Source organism: Diceros bicornis, chromosome 28 (assembly GCF_020826845.1).
Source record: "Diceros bicornis minor isolate mBicDic1 chromosome 28, mDicBic1.mat.cur, whole genome shotgun sequence".
Lineage (NCBI taxonomy): Eukaryota > Metazoa > Chordata > Mammalia > Perissodactyla > Rhinocerotidae > Diceros > Diceros bicornis.
This window is the reverse complement of record NC_080767.1, coordinates 44,189,877-44,208,715: the sequence shown is the minus strand read 5'-3', so window position 1 is coordinate 44,208,715 and position 18,839 is coordinate 44,189,877. Positions and strand designations below refer to the sequence as shown.

At 48.9% G+C, this 18,839-nt stretch overlaps 1 protein-coding gene across 10 annotated transcripts in view; it reads right to left on the bottom strand.

Annotated features, from left to right (window-relative positions):
- EHMT1 (euchromatic histone lysine methyltransferase 1) overlaps window positions 1-18,839 on the bottom strand; it is a 194,319-nt gene that overhangs the window by 99,235 nt on the left and 76,245 nt on the right. For 8 of the 10 annotated variants that reach the window (XM_058524654.1, XM_058524658.1, XM_058524653.1 and 5 more), the window contains one exon: window positions 1,417-1,483. In XM_058524654.1, the coding sequence (XP_058380637.1) occupies window positions 1,417-1,483 (67 nt within the window). Of the gene's footprint in view, window positions 1-215; window positions 369-1,416; window positions 1,484-5,566; window positions 5,683-18,839 lie in introns of those variants that run through there. The other 2 variants (XM_058524656.1, XM_058524657.1) reach the window with 2 other exon arrangements.

Below are 18,839 nucleotides of genomic sequence, written 5' to 3'. Positions count from 1 at the left end.
CCTGGGAAGTGGACAGGGGCTGCAGCAATCTATGGCGGGGGGCTGTGCTGCAGCTCAGGAAGGACACTATAGGCAGCCACCAGCATGGGGTGTGCAAAGTGATCCCCAAGCAGGCACTCTCCCACTAGGCCATGTGAGCCTACTTCTGGGGCACTCAGAGTCGCCGCCACCAAGACAGGTCTGCACTGGGATGCTGGGCACAGGCCTCCACTCACCTGCAGTGCCTGGTAAGACAGGCCCCCAATTCTCCACTCATTAGAGCGGCAGGCCTCCCTTCTCCTGCTGAGACACACACAGCAATGTTACCAGCCATGGCCTCTGCCACCCACACGCCATCGTTTCTGTGTCCTTGGGATGGAGGGACTAGCCGTTAGTACCTCTCTGTCTCAGTCTCCTCCTCCTTAGATGACAGATGGGCCTAGACATCAGAGGTGTGCAGCTAGACCACACTACAACACCTGAAGTGCTTAGAGCAGCGACTGACATCAGCGAGGAGGCCGATCACAATCTTCGGCAGGTTTCCTCCTGTGTCAACTGGGGCAGCGCCAACTTCACAGGCTAGTGGCCGACAGGACGACACGCTGTGCATCGGCTCAGCCCTGTGTTCACACAGGCAGTCTCAGGACCACTCGTCCATCTCTCGTATCAGACACAGCCAAGCAGAATCCAGTGCCTGCACCACTCCTGGGCCTCCAGCTACACGGTGTCCAGGCAGGACACTGCTCTCCAAAGTGACCTGGTCAGCACCCCCGATGGGGCTCATGTGTGACACAGTGGGATTCCTTTGTCACAGTCTGTCCCACAGGTCTTAACCAACGCAGAGTCACGTATCCCCCAACACAGCTCTTACAGGGCAGCCCAGAAGTTCTCCTCTACAAACACCCCTTTGCCAGCCTCCCTCTACCTCCTGGCAACTCTGCTGTGTTTTCCAAGCCTCTAGTTTTACCTTGTCCAGAATGTTACATGAGTGGAGTCACACAGCACGTGGCCTGTGTGTCTGGCTCCCTTCACTTAGCAAAATGCACCTAAGTGTCACTGTGTGGCTGCAGGAATCGTGTTGTCCTTCCACTATGAGTGCAGTGCCACAGCTGGTGCTCAGGTGAAGGGATCCCCGAGTGGTTGTGGCTTTGAGGGATATGAATAAAGAAGACATAAACACTCACGTGACCACCCATTTCCGTTCTCTGGGGGTACCTGCAACCAGGACCCGGAGGGTGACTGCCTTCCCCTCTTTACTAAGGTTCTCCTTTAGCAGCTCTTGTGTGTGCATGTGCTTTTGTCTGGGAACAGGAGAGGTGAGAAAGTATACTGTAAACCTGGGTACAGCAGGGAAGTCAGGAGTGGGGACAGGCAGGAAGACACCAAGAGTGGCAGGTCTTCCAGTCACATCTGCACAAGAGCAGACACAGCCCTTACCTTCTTCTCCCAGCAGCTCAGTTGTCATGCAGCAATCCTGCTGAGTCTCCCCCTTCGCCGGAACTGCCTGCGAAGAAGAAACAACTGTCAGCCTGGGTTCATCAACAGGTGGACTCAGCAATTCACCAACACTTCTCCAAGTGGACACCACATCTGAAGCAACAACAAATCACAGGTAAAGACGCACCATCTGAGGACTGGACTGTCAGGGTACCTTCAAGCCAGCGGACAACACGGTCACCTCAGGAGGAGGAGGCTTTCCGAAACAGTCCAAGGAACTCCTACTTGGTCTGTGTTTTTGGAGACAGCTTTTTAATAAGAAGAATGTGTCCATGCATTACTCAAATAATTAGAAATCTCAAATGTTTTGGTCGTTATAGGAATGCTACAAATTATTTCAAAGTGCCCTCTGCTGCTGACAATAATTCATGTAAGTATGCCCAATGTCCAAAAGCCTACAAAAAAGCTACAGAAATGGATAAATCAAGAAAATTCAATAAAAACCTGAATGACTAAACATTTGGTCTGCTATGCGGAGGCATGAATTATACATGGAAGGTCTTGGAAGGTCAGCGTCTGGCTGGAGAAGTGAACATAAATACACAAAACACCCTTATCTGGGGTCTCTGCAGGTGCAGCAGCCACCATGAGTCCACGGGGGAGGACAGTGGTCAGCAAGTGCCCTGGGCCACCCCGAGTCCACAGAGGAGAACAGTGGTCAGCAAGTGCACTGGGTCACCCCGAGTCCACGGAGGAGGACAGTGGTCAGCAAGCGCCCAGGGCCACCACGAGTCCATGGAGGAAGAGGACAGTGGTCAGCAAGCGCCCTGGGCCACCACGAGTCCACGGAGGAGGACAGTGGTCAGCAAGCGCCCTGGGCCACCACGAGTCCACGGAGAAGGACAGTGGTCAGCAAGCGCCCTGGGCCACCACGAATCCACGGAGAAGGGCAGTGGTCAGCAAATGCCCTGGGCCACCACGAATCCATGGAGAAGGTCGGTGGTCAGCAAGTGCCCTGGGGCACCACAGGTCCACGGAGAAGGAGGACAGTGGTCAGCAAGTGCCCTGGGCCACCACGAGTCCATGGAGAACAGTGGTCAGCAAGCACCCAGGGCCACCACGAGTCCACAGAGGAGGAGGACAGTGGTCAGCAAGTGCCCTGGGCCACCACGAGTCCACGGAGGAGAACAGTGGTCAGCAAGTGCCCAGGGCCACCACGAGTCCACGGAGGAAGAGGACAGTGGTCAGCAAGTGCCCTGGGCCACCACGAGTCCACGGAGGAGAACAGTGGTCAGCAAGTGCCCTGGGCCACCATGAATCCATGGAGAAGGACAGTGGTCAGCAAGTGCCCTGGGGCACCACAAGTCCACAGAGAAGGAGGACAGTGGTCAGCAAGTGCCCTGCTCACCCTGGGGGCCGGGTGACGTAGACCCTTCAGGCTTCCCATTTAGAGTTTCAGAATCCAAGGGCATAACTTCTGTCACACTCCTATAACTTCTGGAATGTTTTCCTCAAAAGACACTGCAGAATGTTCTCAGAGCATTCCTACTGCACCTTGGGCTCACTGCTCATCTCATAGAACGAATGGCAAGTATGGCTCCCAAGAGCAGTGGCGGTGCCCTGCCCTGTCACCCTGGACCACCAACCTACCTCAAGGACGTGCAGCAGCCTCCCACTCCCACGATGCCCCACCTTCCTCAGCACTTCCAGAATGCTCCCACCGGCAGCCTTCCTGAGTGGAGCTGACTTCGTCACCCCAGGTACACAGGCCAAGAAAGAGTGCAAGTGCAGCCCAGCTTCCTTCTGCCAATTCTAGGCTGCCACCCTCCCTCCTTCCCTGGATCTCTGCGTGGGGCCCCACTAGTGGTTTTCAAAGTGTAAGCAAAGGACTCCTGGGGTCCCTGGGATTCTTTCAGGGGGCTTGAGAGGACCCATTTTTGGAGGCACATGCACACGTACACTCAGGGGTGGGGGCCTGCTGGCACTGCCCAAACCTGGCCGAGATCACAGCCGATGGCACCTGGGTGGACATCTGCTCCTAGCTGGCCACACACAGTCCCTCTTCTAGGAGCTGAAGAGCTCAGTCGTCTATGTGGTCACGTGGATGAAGGCCAACCACTATCATGGAGCACCTGTCATGTACCAGGCACGTGCCAGCCCAATGAGACCTCAGTGAGCAAACAGGGGTCAGGCCAGGCCAGCTGACAGCGGTTTTTACATCATCAGAGACCTGTGAACAACAACAGACAATACATGACAGAGACCTTTGTGGTCAAAGCCATTTGCGGTCCTTTTCAGAAAAGTTCGCAGACTCCTGTTCTAACTGGGGGAGAAGAAACAAACTCATTAACTTCAGAGAGTGGGGTGCTCTGAAGTTGAAAAACAGGGGCCGCAAGGCTGTAGCAGGGAAGGAGGGGTGGCTGGCTGAGTGGGGGAACATGTGGGGGGGTGGGGCTTGTAGAGAAGGAGGGGAGCCCCCAGCCCCCGCCAATGGCTTCATGTTCATACCATCAAGGGGCCTGGATTAAACACCCATCATCAGTCTGCGCTGGCCAGCTCCCACTCGTCACTCGGACCCTCCAGATAAAGCCAGCCGCTGGCTGACTCTTCTGCAATCCCTCTCTTAACCACGTATGCCATAGGAAGCTGGAACCTGGTGCTAGGCACTAAGGAAACATCCAGGGGCCATGGAGCCTTCCTCCCAGAAGGTGGGGAGCATTTCTCCTCACAGGGGTCAGACCTGGATGCTTCCCTCCTCAAACGCCAAGGTCTTCTCACCCCATTAAGGAGAAAGAGGTCTTCACTATGGACAGCAAAGCCACAGGGCCTGGCCTCTCCTCCCACTCACCACCCTCTTCCAGATACTGACCACAGCCTCTGGCCCCGGGACCCTGCTGCCCCTCAACAGGCCAAGCTCCACCGCATCAGACAGCCTCTCCTGGACCCTGCCCCGTTGTCCCCATGGTGCCCACCACCATCAGACACACCACCCAGCCTGTCTGTCTGCTCCACTAGCATGCAAACTCTGGGTTCCACAGGAGGGACCTGTCCTGTTCTCTAACATATCCCCAACACGCCAGCAGCACCCAGCATGCAGAAGGAGCTGAGTGAGTATGTGGCAGGAGAATGAACAGGGCCTTTCTAAGAGGCTGAGTAAAGAAAGGCCCCTGGGTACAGGACAAGCCTCTACCCCCACTTCCGTGTCTACTTCCCACAAGGCTACACGCCCGGATGGGTTCTTTGCAACATCGGCATCTGCTGCGTGAATAAAGGAAAGGCCGAGCGGCAGCCCCTCTGACCCACTGTGGCCAGAGGAGAACAGGGCACAGCCAGGATGTGCGTCTGGAAGGCCAAAGGCCCAGACGCTGAGCCTGGTGATGAGCCTGGCCCACAACCAGAGCAGGAAGAACAGAAACCTCCCGAATTCAGATGCTCTCTGCGGCGGAACCTACGAATATCTAGCCAGAGGGAACACGGTTTTCATCACCTTTTCTAAAGGGCCAGCAACCTACAAAATCAATACCAAATCAAGGAAGGGTTAAAGACGGAACACATAGCCTAAACCAGTAACAAAACCCTGTACTGGCAACGGCAAAACCAAACAGAACTGCCAGTGGAGACTTCTGGCCCTGCCAGCATTCCAGCTCAGGGCAGAGGCTGTGAAAATCCTGACAGTAGAAGATAGGTGGGTAGGCTGCGTCTCTGCTTTGCAAGAAAAGCCTTAACTAACACCAGGATGAGGACAGGCACTTTAGCTTTAGAAATAGGAACATGATGGGGAGGAGAGAAACCGCCAGCCCACGGCTGCACGTGCAGCTGGAGCTCTGCCCACTGCAAGGGCCCTGAAGCAAGGACACCTTGGCAGCAGCAAGCACACCAGGAGCAGAATCTTGGTTCCTATAGGCCACTCCCCACTAAGAGAACTGAGACTCCTAAAGAGACGACCAATTTCAGGGTAGGGGTGAGAAAAAGTAGAAGATGACTTCAGAACATGAGTTCAATTTATAAATTAAACTTTATCATAGCTATTTATGTAGAGGAGAAAACATAACATATATAGGGTTCGGTACTACCTGCCGTTTCAGGCATCCACTTGGGGTCTTAGAATGTGTCCCCCACAGGTAAGCGGGGACTATGGTATCAATCTTACCGTCAGCCTTTGAGTAAGAGGTCTTCATTCCCGGGCGGAAGGGAGGTGGACTAGCAGAAGTCTGAGGCCTGCTGGGGGCAGCATGTGGGGGTTGGGCTGAGCTTCACTCACTGAGCATCTGCATTTGGAAAGACGACTGGAGAAATCTACGGCTACTCAGATGTGGGTATCTGGCAGACATTTTCTCAAAATAAACAAAGTGAGCCTGTCACCTCAAAGAAAAACAACGGTATTTGTTGCCAATGTTAAAATTCTAGCTTTTGAGTGAAAACTAGAATTTTGGTAAACGTGTATCTGCCCCTATGAGCTTGACAGCTTCCCAATACTTAAAGACTTTCCTGGCGATATGGGAGGTGTTATTAAGTGAATATGATTTTTTGATATTGGATAAGAAAATGTGTCAACATATGGAAGATCTCCATAACTTAGTGAGCCCAAGGCCAGGCAGGGCAGGGCAGGTCTCCCCTGGGATTCTCATGAATCACCTACAAACCGCCTATCTCCTGTCGCCATCGTCAGCCACATGTCCTACCCACTAAATTAACTTTCGTGACTTTTCCTCCCAAAAAATTCTGTTTTAAGAATATTATGTAACATATCTTCAAACAATGCCAGAATTATCCACTGTTTTGTTCTGTATCTATTCAATTGCATTCAGGAATCCTCTGACAAGCACTAGTCAACATGCCAAGCCCTGGACAAGCATAAGAGCCAAAAACAACACCAGTATCTCTGCCTTGTTTGTACCTCTTACTTGAAACCCAAGCATCCTCCTTGCCCATTTCTCTAAGTGACTGCTGATGAGGGCACAGGAGGAAGAAAAGGGAAGTGGGGAGGAGGGAGGCCAGAGGAAGCGCAGCAGGGCTAGGGGAAGGACGAAGGAAGAGAAGGAGGCACTGAGTGGTATGGCAGGGCTCACACCCTGCACCCTCTTCTGTTCCCCACCCCTCACTTCTCAAGGCTGCCTCTGTGGTCCCAGCAATGCCCGGACATTCATAGGGTAGGAGGCCACCCCAGAGGAACTGACGCACAGCGAAACAGGGATGGTGTGCAGGGGCCACTCTGAGTGACTCCTCCATACTGTCTCTACAGGTGACGGGTTCTAGGATACTGTCACATCTCCAAATAAAGGACAGACAAATTAGCTCATCAGACAAAGATAAAAAACAAATACCATAGAAAAGGAATACTCTCTGGTTCTGAAATTTTTACACAAGCCTCTACCTGACAAAACTTTTCCTCAGCCTTCCCTAACACTTGGTGTGCCTTTAAAACACGGGCACTGCCAGTCACCAGCTTCTCTTGAATAAAAAAGAACAGCTCATATTCATAAAACTCATAGAAAAGAAATGTTATCTATTTATCTCAACCTTGTCTAGCCCAGCAGGTTATTCTTTCTCCTTGACCTAAGCCAAACAAAATAATTGGTTAAAACAAAATTTTGTGTTAACTATTTATTTTAAATCAAGACTTTTCCACTTACAACACTCTTACCTAGTTGTAGGGGAGTGGAACAGGCTAACGCATAGGAATGCCTGCCCAGCAATTCAAGTTCTTAATTAAGTCAACACAGCAGCAGACGCACAAAACCCAAAGGCCACTCTCTTACTCGCACATGGACAACAGAATTAACACCGGTTAAGGTCCACTATTTGGTTAAATCATTTCCCAATAAGCCTGGTCTCTTTCTGGGAAGCACTTGCAATAAAATCATAAATTTTCCCTGAGGCCACATCACTGGTCAGGGCGGAAGCTCCCTTCACCTGGCTTCCCCTGAAGGCACAGCCCACCCCCACCCCAAGTCCTGAGAGCTGACCCAGCCTGCAACCCCATCCACGGACCAGGACCCCCCAGCCCACAGCCCCCATAACCTGGGAACCCCATGACCCAGGACCCCACGGTCCTCAGAGCCCTGAGCCCTGACACCCCACGTCCAAGAAGCATCAGTTCTAGGGACTAGTGCCAGCCTCCAGCCTCAAGAAGACACACAGTGAAGGAGTGGGGCCCCCACTCCAAGTGACAGCCTGCCTTTCTGTCTCTGCTCTCTTTCAGTGTGGGCTGCACCTGCTCCCCTGCATTGAGTGCCTTGGCCTCCAGCCCAAATCACAAGGGGTTTAACCATGACAGTCAGAATGCTGGCGGCCTCCATCTCCACCCCAAGACCCACGTCTATCAAGGCAGGAGGGATCCAGACCTCCTTCACATCCTCCTTGGAGGAGAGAAACAGCCCAGAGTCAAACTCTACCCGCGAAAGCACACAGGACCCACTGACCTTCTCCATAAGCATCAGACCTTCCGTTTTTCAAACGCCACAAACTTGTGCACAACTGAGAATCCAACATGTGCAATAGAAACAGGAGGAAGCAGTGTGTGCTAACCAAGTGTGAACAGAGAGCACACCTGCATTCCAATTCTCGTCAATGCCGGCTTCATTCTTTCCATTTAAAAATGACAGCTCCAGAGGAGCCGGCCCGGTGGCGCAAGCGGTTAAGTGCGCGCGCTCCGCTGCGGCGGCCCGGGGTTCGCTGGTTCGGATCCCGGGCGCGCACCGAAGTACTGCTTGGTGGGCCATGCTGTGGCGGCGTCCCATATAAAGTGGAGGAAGATAGGCACCGATGTTAGCCCAGGACCGTCTTCCTCAGCAAAAAAAGAGGAGGATTGGCGGATGTTAGCTCAGGGCTGATCTCCTCACAAAAAAAAAAAAAAAAAAAAAAAATGACAGCTCCAGAAAAACAGCTCTTTGGAAGTTTTTTTCTCTTTATCCTCAGCACATCTGCCCAAACTCCAGAATGTTCAGGAGTAGACTTCATATCTAAATCCCAAACCTTCCCAGAGCCTGGGATTTCCACGAACTCTGGGCCTTCTTTCAATCAAAGAGCCTTTTAAGCATAAAATTCTAAATAAAAAGACAACATCAAGGGTGAAAAGCAATGAGTAAAGAGGGCGCCAGGCACAGCAACACAGCAACACTCCGCAAACTAGAAGGAGGGTGTGGGTCTTGTGCAACGGGGTGGGGCTGTACCCAAGGACATCCCTCTCCTCACAGAAACACGAATCTTGACAGCCCTAAGACTCAACTCTTCTTCAGTCAGGAAAACAAAGCTCTGTCTGCAGTGTCCCATGTTCCTTAAACAAAACTGAAATCATGAGAAAACTCTCAGAATCTGCAACCCCTGGCTAAGGCTGTGACCCCCCACCTCGCTCCCACTGGGCCATCAGAAAGCGAGGCCCAGTCCTTCCTCCAGGGGGGTCGGCTCTTCCTCCTCCGTCACCTCCCTCCAGGCTCAGTCCTGCCAGCTGGGCCTAACCTCACTGCTTACTCACACGTGGCGACCTGCTGTTTTTGACATAAAACCTGAGAGAGGGACCTGAAGTGCCAGAACTCCTCACAGAACCAGCTCCTCCACCAGCCCATTCAGAGCCTCACCCCACGTCACAGCCTACAATAAAATCCCAACTAGAAGCGTGGTGTAACCGTCAAAGGCTGAAATGCCACGGGGTGGGGAGGGAGGCACAACGTCGACACAGCACGGGGCCGTCTTCCTCAGCAAAAAAAGAGGAGAATTGGTGGATGTTAGCTCAGGGCTGATCTCCTCACAAAAAATAAATAAATAAATAAATAAATAAATAAATAAATAAATAAATAAATAAATAAAAAATCTTTTATAAGTTTTTACAGCACTATCATTTTATTTGGTATGTCCCTCCCTCTAAATGTAATCATAAAATAAGCATGTAATAATCATTTACAACTTAAATAACATAATTTGTAGATAAAATAAAAGCAACCTAGACACGACATTTTAAATTGAATGAATTTTCTTCTCGTGGCAGACAAGGATTTCCATCTGCCACTCACAGGACAGCATGACTTCTCATCCACAGGTAGTCATTTCTCCTCTGTCATTTAATATGACATGACTAGGCATCAAACGTAACTTGTCATAATACAGTTAACCTCAATTTTACATTTGATTTCAGATGCTTTATAAAAGGATAATTTTTGTTATACACACAGTATAAATTATTAAGGTTAAGATTTTGTGAAGAACCTTTGTTACCTTTCCAGAAACAATGGCAATGCATCTTGGTATGTACAGCCTGTTCACCTGAGAGACACCTTCCCGCACAGGTGAAAAGCCTGGGGCACAGGGTCAGGAGCATGCCCAGAGCTACACGGCACCCCTGCAGAGGAGGTTCCACACCCAGGTTCCCCAGGCTGGCCTCCCAGCACCTGCCCAATCGGCTTCCACTACACTGCTGACTTGTCTCTGTTTTTAAAATAAACACCAACTGGTGGGAGAAAGATCATAGAGACTCTGACATTACACTTAGAGGATTCCTAAAATTCAAAGACAAATAAGGGCTAGCTATAGTTCGTAGAGTCTATACTAAAATTATTCAGAGACAAGCCCATCGAGTATTTAAATAATTTTATCAATTTAAATTTTAAAGACACGAGAGAAGGAACTATGACATTGTGTCAGCTCTAAACCGGGACTGGCCTCTGGCTCCTGAGAAACAAAGGACTTCCACTGCTCCACGGCTGCCTGTGAACCCAGGAAGGGGAGCGGGCCGAGCATCGCCGTCCAGACGAAGACAAAGGCCCCCACCACCCCAGGCTCACCACCCTCATCCGAGGCTGGTTAATTTTCAACAACCTGCTCGCCAGCTCTATCTGCTACGCCTGTCCCCCATGTCAGACAGTGCCAGTGGTCTCCAGAGGGATCCTGCCCACTGCAGGTCACTCAGGTTTACTGAGGACAGCACAGACTACGGCATTTTGTAATCTGCCCAGCCAGCCATCACCAAGAGGCAAGGATGAATGAGATAGTTTACAAGGTCTACAATAACTTATCAAGAAGAGATCCCTCAAAAGGGATCATTTTATCGCTTTCCTAGTCAAACGTAATGAAGCCTAAGGTTTCCACAGCAAAGTCTGAAAAAACAAACAAAATTCCCCTCCCTATGCACATGTCCTAGATAGGACGAGTCAAGACGAATCCCGTCCACGTCGTGTCAGCAAGCCACAGTATCACAATAATTCTGAGCCAGCCCATTGAAGTGGTCTTTATTTCCCTACTGCAGGGCCTCTGCACGCTCACCAGGAGGTGAGAGTTAAAACAAGACAGGGAACCCTCCGGAAGCACCATCCCCCTTTGGACCAGGCTGTGCAATCCCACTTACTCAGGTTAAAGTACAAAGAAGGGGTTGTACAGGCAAACAGTATGAAAGGAAAACTTAGAAGAAGAAAACATAGTCACCTATCTCAGGGTTCTTTTGCTCACTTTTCTAGAAAGCTCTCTTCTCTTAGACTCCTGAATTATGAAGCCTAATTGTAACTCGGCTTTATTTCACAAAGACGCAACTATGCAAACTACTTTGGAAATGAATGTCTTCTCACATATTCATTCTAACTTACCAAATACAATATATATGATCCTAAGGAAAAATTCTAATCTCAACAATAAGGTTCTAACCACAAAAAGTATCCTTATTTATGAGGGTAAAAGTAAAATCCTTAAGGTCACCAGAAACTTAAAACTGCCTCCAAATACTCTTCTTCAAAACAGTGTGCAGGGTCCACTGGACAACCCCACCAGCACTCACCATGGACAAGCGCTGAGTCTGGCATACGCAGGCCAGGCCAGGCCAGCCCCACAGGGAGCAGTAGATACTGACAAACCCTCCAGGAGAGTCAGCTCTGTAACTCAGAGGTCATCCATAAAAATACCAAAGCCAAATGCTGAAACAAGCCAGCACACAGATCTCAGACTCTGCCGCATGTACATGGAGTCAGCTCTGTGGTCTGATCTTGGGCCTGCAAGCTGCAGGACTCGCCGACAAGCCTGGAAGAGGCCAGAGGCTGAGCTCCCTCTTCCAGCCCTGGCGGCCCCACCATGTCCTGGGCCCTCTCCCAGTGAAAGCCTCCGCCGTTTTACAGATAAGCTCCCTCCTCAGCACTCAAGCCACCGGGCAACCAGACATTTTATACAGACCTCCTGTTTCAAGCACAAATTTAACTCCTTAACTGCTACACATACATCTTAAGTTGAAAAGAAGTTAAGTCATTTCAGAATTTGAGACGAACTTGACTCAAAGGGTATGGCTGCAAGTGGTGGAGCGTGTAAAACAGTTCCATCCACAAGGGAGGGAGAGAAGGAAGGATGAAGTACACGTTCTCCAGGGAACTGCTATCCTCCCCATCCGGCCTCAATGCATTTCTATCCCGCCACTTGTGTTCTGGTGGAGGGTGTGTCAGCTTCCACATATTACCTACCTGAGCTGTAAAGACACCCAATGATGGCAAGATATTAAGAAACAAGAAGAAAAAACCTCTCTAAACACTCATCTTCATGATAAGTGCACACTCACTAAACTTATCTTTGTGACCCCACAGTGATCTTGCATTTACGCTTCGCAACTGGGGAGACCGTGGACAGGAGAGCCTTCTCCTCCAACAAGAGCACACTACCTTCCTCTGACAACACCCCTGGAGACCACTTCGCAGCATCCAACACACGGAAGACACAGAGGCCTTCTCTCCGGGAGGGTGGAGACGTCTGGTTCTAGCCAAAGTAAGAAAAATGTCAAATTCCAACCTGCCATTTGTTCCTCTCTGCCTTGGACCTCTGCCCAAGATCTAGACCAAAGATAGTGTCTTCTCCTCGAGAACTGCATCAATGCCAATGCAGGGCTCCAAACACCACACACATTCTCAAAGACGGGACGCATCCTCAGTCCAGGAAACTTCTGAAATGTAGAGTGCTATCTGTCCACCCCCTAATTTTACACTATTTTCCACATACCAATTTCACTAGCAAATGATCAAAAGGGATGGGGAGAAAAAGAATGAACCCTTTCAATATCTGATAGATTTCCTTTTCCCTCTTTTGTCTTTTTGTTTTTTCCCTTGGCAGAAAAAGGAGAGTTAGTTCCTAAATTTGGAAAACACAATTAATATCCAAAGTAGCCCCAGAAATTACATTTAAGGGATTTTGAAACATCAGAACAGACTCCCTTTCCATCTGCTACTTAACACTTAGTTGGCCTCTCTGCAAAGAAGAAACCAAAGACAATACATCCTTGATGTTCCCTTGGTCTAGAACTCCCTCAGCTACTGTGTTTTTCCAAAGATGGCCAGACCAACATATATTCCATCCTACACGTCCGTCCAACTAGGTGATGTGGACATTCCTCCGAGAGAGGTGGGCTCTGTGTTCCCTCACCTTTTACTGAGCAGGCCTTTGTAACCGCCTGGACCGAGACCACAGCTAAAGTGAGCTCCATGACGACTGAGGCCAGGTCACAGACATCAGCACAGCTCTGCCCAGCCACATACTGTGAGGAGCCCAGACCACAGGAGAGTCCACCTGTGGACGTTCTGGCCGGAGCCCATATAACCAGCATCAACCGCCAGAGTGAAGAAGGCTTCAGATGGCCCCACCCGCTGTGTTCAAGTCTTCCAGCTGAGGCCCCAGGTTTGTGGACCAGGAAAGAGCCCTCCCCTCTGTGCCCTGCCTGAATTGTTGGCCCCATGAGGGATAATACACAATCACTGCTGTTTGAAGGCACTAAGTTCAGGGTAGTGTGCTGAGTGCACAGACAATGGAACCAGTGCTCCCCTCCTTCCAGCCCCAGACAATGTGATCCTCCTCCAGTGTCAGAGCAAACACAGCCCCAGGCCTGGCACACAGTGAACCTTGAGCAAGCAACGTAACCATATAGGCTTCCATGGTCCCTGGCCACCTGGGCCTGGGCCTCACAGCCAAGGTGGTACCCTCTAGGAACACGATCTACAGAGAAGATGTAGCAAGCCAAGAGATGTACAGGTGCCATGGAAGCCCATGGGAAAGCACAGGCCTCTCCCACTCTGATCCCTGCACTCCATAGCCCCCAGCATCGCGCTAAGCTTCTATGAGTTAAACCACACTATCTGGACCCTTTCAGGTCAGTGGAAAAAAGAAAAAACAAAAATCAGCCATGACCGAACCGGCTCCTGAGCCAGAACTGGTGAGTCTTAGGTTAGAGCATATCTGTTGTGAGGGCACACACCAGGGAGTGGGGTCACACGACATTTACTTTTAGTCTGACCTTCCTCGGAGTAGAGACGGGGTTACACATATTTCTCACCACCAAGAAATATGCTGATTTTCTAGTTTATACATTAGTCTTTCATCAATTTGGATAGTATGATCGCCACAATTTGGTTTACTGACAAAATCACATTTCCAAACCTGCAGAGATGACACCAGCCTTCCACGGGGACCTTGTGCCTGGCCATCACACTGAAAGCTCCCACCTTACAGAGCAGTGCAGGGGCGGAGACAGGGGGTCCTCCATGTGGCTGTGCAGCTGACTGTCAGGTCTGCGTGTGCCTGGCACCATCAGGTGCTCACAGGGCACACAACTCAACACAACACTGTGGAGACTCAGAACCTTTATCTGAAGGGCTTGAAACTGGCAAACATCTACTTCCTCTCCGTTAATTTAATTTGGAGTAAATTAAGAAGAAAATTCACGGACTCCATTAGAAATAAGAATGCATCACTGGCAGAAGGGCACAGAATAGGGACAATGGGGCCACAGGACAATTCGGGCGGCTGTGTGCCTCATCCAGGCCCAGGCTGACGCAAGCCTGTCCACCAGCTGTGCCCAGCTTGTACCACAATGACTGGGCACACTGAGAGTCACCCTATAAAACCAGGGTAATTTAGCTCCACTCCAAAGATCTAGTTCTCACTTTCTCAGTTTCAACCAAATTGTTCACAATATAAAACTATCACGGGGGGGGAGGGGGTGCTCAGTATGATGTCATTTGTTATACCTTAGGTTATCAATATAAAAAGTAAAATGGGCCACATGGCTCATAAATATATTTGCCCTAAAAAAAATCAGTAACAGAAATCCAGAAGGTGGGACATTCTGCAAGACCACTGACATGGTTTCCTCACCAAGTCGATGGATGAAAGAAAGATATCTGGAAGAGATTGTTCCAGATAAGAAACTTAAACATAACAACCAAATGCAAAATGTAGACCGTGTTGGGATCCTAATTTGAACACACCAACCATAAAATGACATACTAACATAACTGGAGGGAAATTTGAAAATGGTTAGATAATATCAAAGAGATCACTAAATTTTGTTAGGTGTGAAAATGACGCTGTAGTTATATTAAAAATGTCTGCATTTTTCTTAAAGACACTCAGAATTTAGAGGTGAAAATTTCACATCTGTGGTGTGCTTTAAGACACCTGAGCAACAAAAAAAGCGAAGGGGAAAGAAGGAAAAAAAGGAGACAGGGACCAGGCGGCAAAACCTTGACAACTCTCACACAACTACAAGTCGTCTCCTTTTGTACATGATGGAAATTTTAATTCTTCATAAAATCTTTATGAAAATCTAGATCTAAAATACAAAACAAACCTGTACCGAAGAGGAAAACTACACGCACACTAGCCCCACCCCAGGTCAGCAGCAGGCACGATGAACCCGAGCCCCACCGCAGTGGTTCCACATGCCACATCAGAAGCCGACAGCACACATGGTTCAAATCCCAGCTCTACCACGTCCAGACGTGGGACCCTGGTCACTTAACTCTCGCTGCCTCACTTTCCTCTTGACTAAAATGGGAACAACTATACCAAACCCAGCTCAGAGGGCTGTGAGGAGGCTGCAGAATGCTTAAAACTATGGGCGACACCTAAGTGCCCTGTAGATATCAACTATTCTTACTGTTCAATATATCCAGTAAATATATCATAAAGATACTTCTAATACCTGCCACGTGCCAGACATAAACTCCTTCTTGTCAGTCACCCTCAAAATTCAACTGTTCAAAAACAAGTCCAGTCTCTGGAGTCTGGCCTCCCTGTGCCCTGGCCAACTCTACACATCCCGTCTCCCCGAAGGAATGCCATAGCTAGACTCTCTCCACTGATCTCTTCCTCCCATCTACCCTCCACAACAGCAGCAGCTACTTTCCTTCTTTAAAAATCCTATTACCGGGGCCGGCCCGGTGGCATAGCAGTTGAGTTTGCGTGTTTCACTTCAACAGTCCAGGGTTTGCTGGTTCAGATCCTGGGTGCCAACTTACTCACTGCTAATCAAGCCATGCTGAGGAGGCGTTCCATATAGAAGAGCTGCAACTCTACAACTATGATACACAACTATGCACTGGGGCTTTGGGGAGGAAAAAAAAAAAGAAGACGACTGGCAACAGATGTTAAGAGCAGGGCCAATCTTCCTCAAAAAAAAAAAAATTCCTATTACCGCCATACTTAAAAACTCTGCTGGACCCATTCCCGAAAGGGTGGACAGTCCAAAGCCCTGGGCAAGGTGGGCAGAGGCACAGCCTGGCCCCACTCCATGGACTGTCTCCTTCTGGTTTGCCATGTCCACCCTGGCTCTCAAATTCTGGACTTTCCTTAAGGCCCTCCATGACTCTACATTTATCATACCCTCCTTTGAAAGACGCCCTGCCTGTGCCCGCACGTGCCCATTCCCTCATGGGCCAGCTCTGAGGCCAGCTCCTCCTCAGTGCCCACGGGCCTCACTTAACTGGAGCCCAAGAGCATCACTCACTACTATCTAATACACACAGTGGGGGCATATTCCAGGTCATCTGACTCTTTCCCAGATGCAAAAGACACTTACGTCTAAAAGAATGTTTTCTCATTTTTTACTATTGTAAGAACTCCTTTCTAAAGTAAGAAAAGTTGAATCGAAAAAATCATAAAATGACTAAAGGCCATTAGAAATATCCAAATGTATGTATAAATATACTTTAAGAATGCCAGTAGAAGGAGTCCTTCTCCTGACAATATTTTGGCACCTTGAGCAATACTGGTTTGGTGTTTTGTTTGTTTGTTTGTTTTTGTGAGGAAGATTGGCCCTGAGCTAACATCCGTGCCCATCTTCCTCTATTTTGTATGTGGAATGCGGCCACAGACCCAATGGTCTGACAACTGATGCCTCAGTCTGCGCCTGGGATTCGAACCTGCGAACCCCGGGGCCGCCAAAGCAGAGCGCGCAAACTTAACCACTATGCCATCGGGCCAGCCCCTGGTCTGGTGTTTTTTACAATTCTCATTTTATGCCATTTCCAAATTCTTCCAGAGTCCCGTCAACCTCTCATTAGTTCTGACTATTTGTACCTCAATAAAATCGGGAATTTCCTGTGAATTTTTAGTAAACTGTGCTTCATTTATATTTCAGGCAAAGAGAACAATTTCAAAAGCTCCTGGATTAAAGGAGTAAGGGAACAAAACACCAGAGGCAAGGAGGCAGAGAGCCATGGTCCCTGGTGGAGAGAACAGGACTGCTGGATGGCGTCAATCTCAATGACCACAACGAGATGTCATTTCACACCCTCCAGGATGGCTAGACTCAAAAGATGAACCATAATAAGTGCTGGTGAGGATGTGGAGAAACTGAAACCCTCACGTGTTGCTGGTGGGAATGGAAACAGCACTCAGATACTTGTACACAAATGTTCATAGCAGCACTATTCGAAATAGTCAAAAGATGGAAAAAACTCATATGTTCATCAGCAGATGAATAGATAAACAAACTGTGGCATGTATAATCTTGCATTGCTTAACCAGAGAGAGACGTTCCGAGAAACGCGTTGTTAGATTTCATTGTCATGTGAACATCACAGAGCGCACATACACAAACCTAGATGGTATAGCCTACCACACAGCTAGGCTATATGGTACCAATCTTAGGGAACCACCATCGTATATGCAGTCCATCATCCACCAAAATGTCATTATGATGCGGCACACGACTGTATGCACAATGGAATATTATTCAGCCAGAAAAATGAATGAAGCTCTGACACATGCTACAACCTGGATGAACCTTGAAAACATTATGCTAAGTGAAATAAGCCAGATACAAAATGACAAATATCATATAATTCTATTTATATGAAATACCTAGTTTAGGCAAATTCATAGAGACAGGAAGGGGAAAATGGAAGTTATTGCTTAATGGGTACAGAGTTTCTGCTTGGGGTGATGAAAGTGTTTTAGAAATAGATAGTGATGGGGGCTGGCGTGGTGGCGCAAGCAGTTAAGTGTGCGCACTCTGCTTTGGGAGCCCGGGGTTCGCAGGTTCGGATCCCGGGCATGCACCGACACACCACTTGTCAAAACCATGCTGTGGCAGCATCCATATAAAGTGGAGGAAGATGGGCACGGATGTTAGCTCAGGGCCAACCTTCCTCCGCAAAAAAAAAAAAGAGGATTGGCATCAGATGTTAGCTCAGGGCTGATCTTTCTCACCAAAAAAAAAAAAAAGAGAGAGAGAGAGAGAGTGATGATGGTTGCCCGACATTGTAAATGTACCAAATGTCACCAAAAAGTACACTTAAAAATGATTAAAATGATAAAATATATGTTTATATTTTACCACAATAAAAAAAAATACAGGGAGTAAAAGAAGATTGAGAGGTGGGCAAACATAACCTTGTGAAAAAGAATAAAGGAGATATCGGAACTGGCCCAATGGCACAGTGGTTAAGTTCACACACTCTGCTTTGGCGGCCCAGGGTTCACGGGTTCAGATCCCGGGCACAGACCTACATACCACTCATCAAGCCATGCTGTGGCAGTGTCCCACATTCAAAAAATAGAGGAAGATGGGCACAGATGTTAGCTCAGCGACAATCTTCCTCAAGCAAAAAGAGGAGGATTGGCAACAGATGTTAGCTCAGGGCCAATCTTCCTCTCCAAAAAAAAAAAGAATAAAGGAGGGGCCGACCCAGTGGCGTAGCCGTTAAGTTTGCATGTTCCACTTTGGCAGCCTGGGGTTTGCCGATTCGGAACCTGAGCGCAGACCTACTCAGCACTCATCAAGCCATGCTGAGGTGGCGTCCCACATAGAAGAGCTACAACTCCACAACTCTGATACACAACTATGCACTGGGGCTTTGGGGAGAAAAAGAAGAAAAGAGGAAGACTGGCAACAGATGTTAGCACAGAGCCAATCCTCCTCAAAAAAAAAAAAGAAGAAGAAGAAGAAAGGAGATCTTATTTAAAATTCAGTCAGAAGGCCAGAAAGGGCAGCCCCCGCACACTACCGCTCATGGTCAATTACAGAGCCCCACAGGAAGAACTCTCCCTGCCCAAGAACAAGCTACAGCTTGCTTGTCCGAATTGCAATTCCTCTGCTATTCCCAAGTACACCCATCTTGCTGGTAAAATAACTGGCTGTTTTATTTTTAGGACAACATTACTTGGTGTCAGAGAAGTGGGATCCAGAG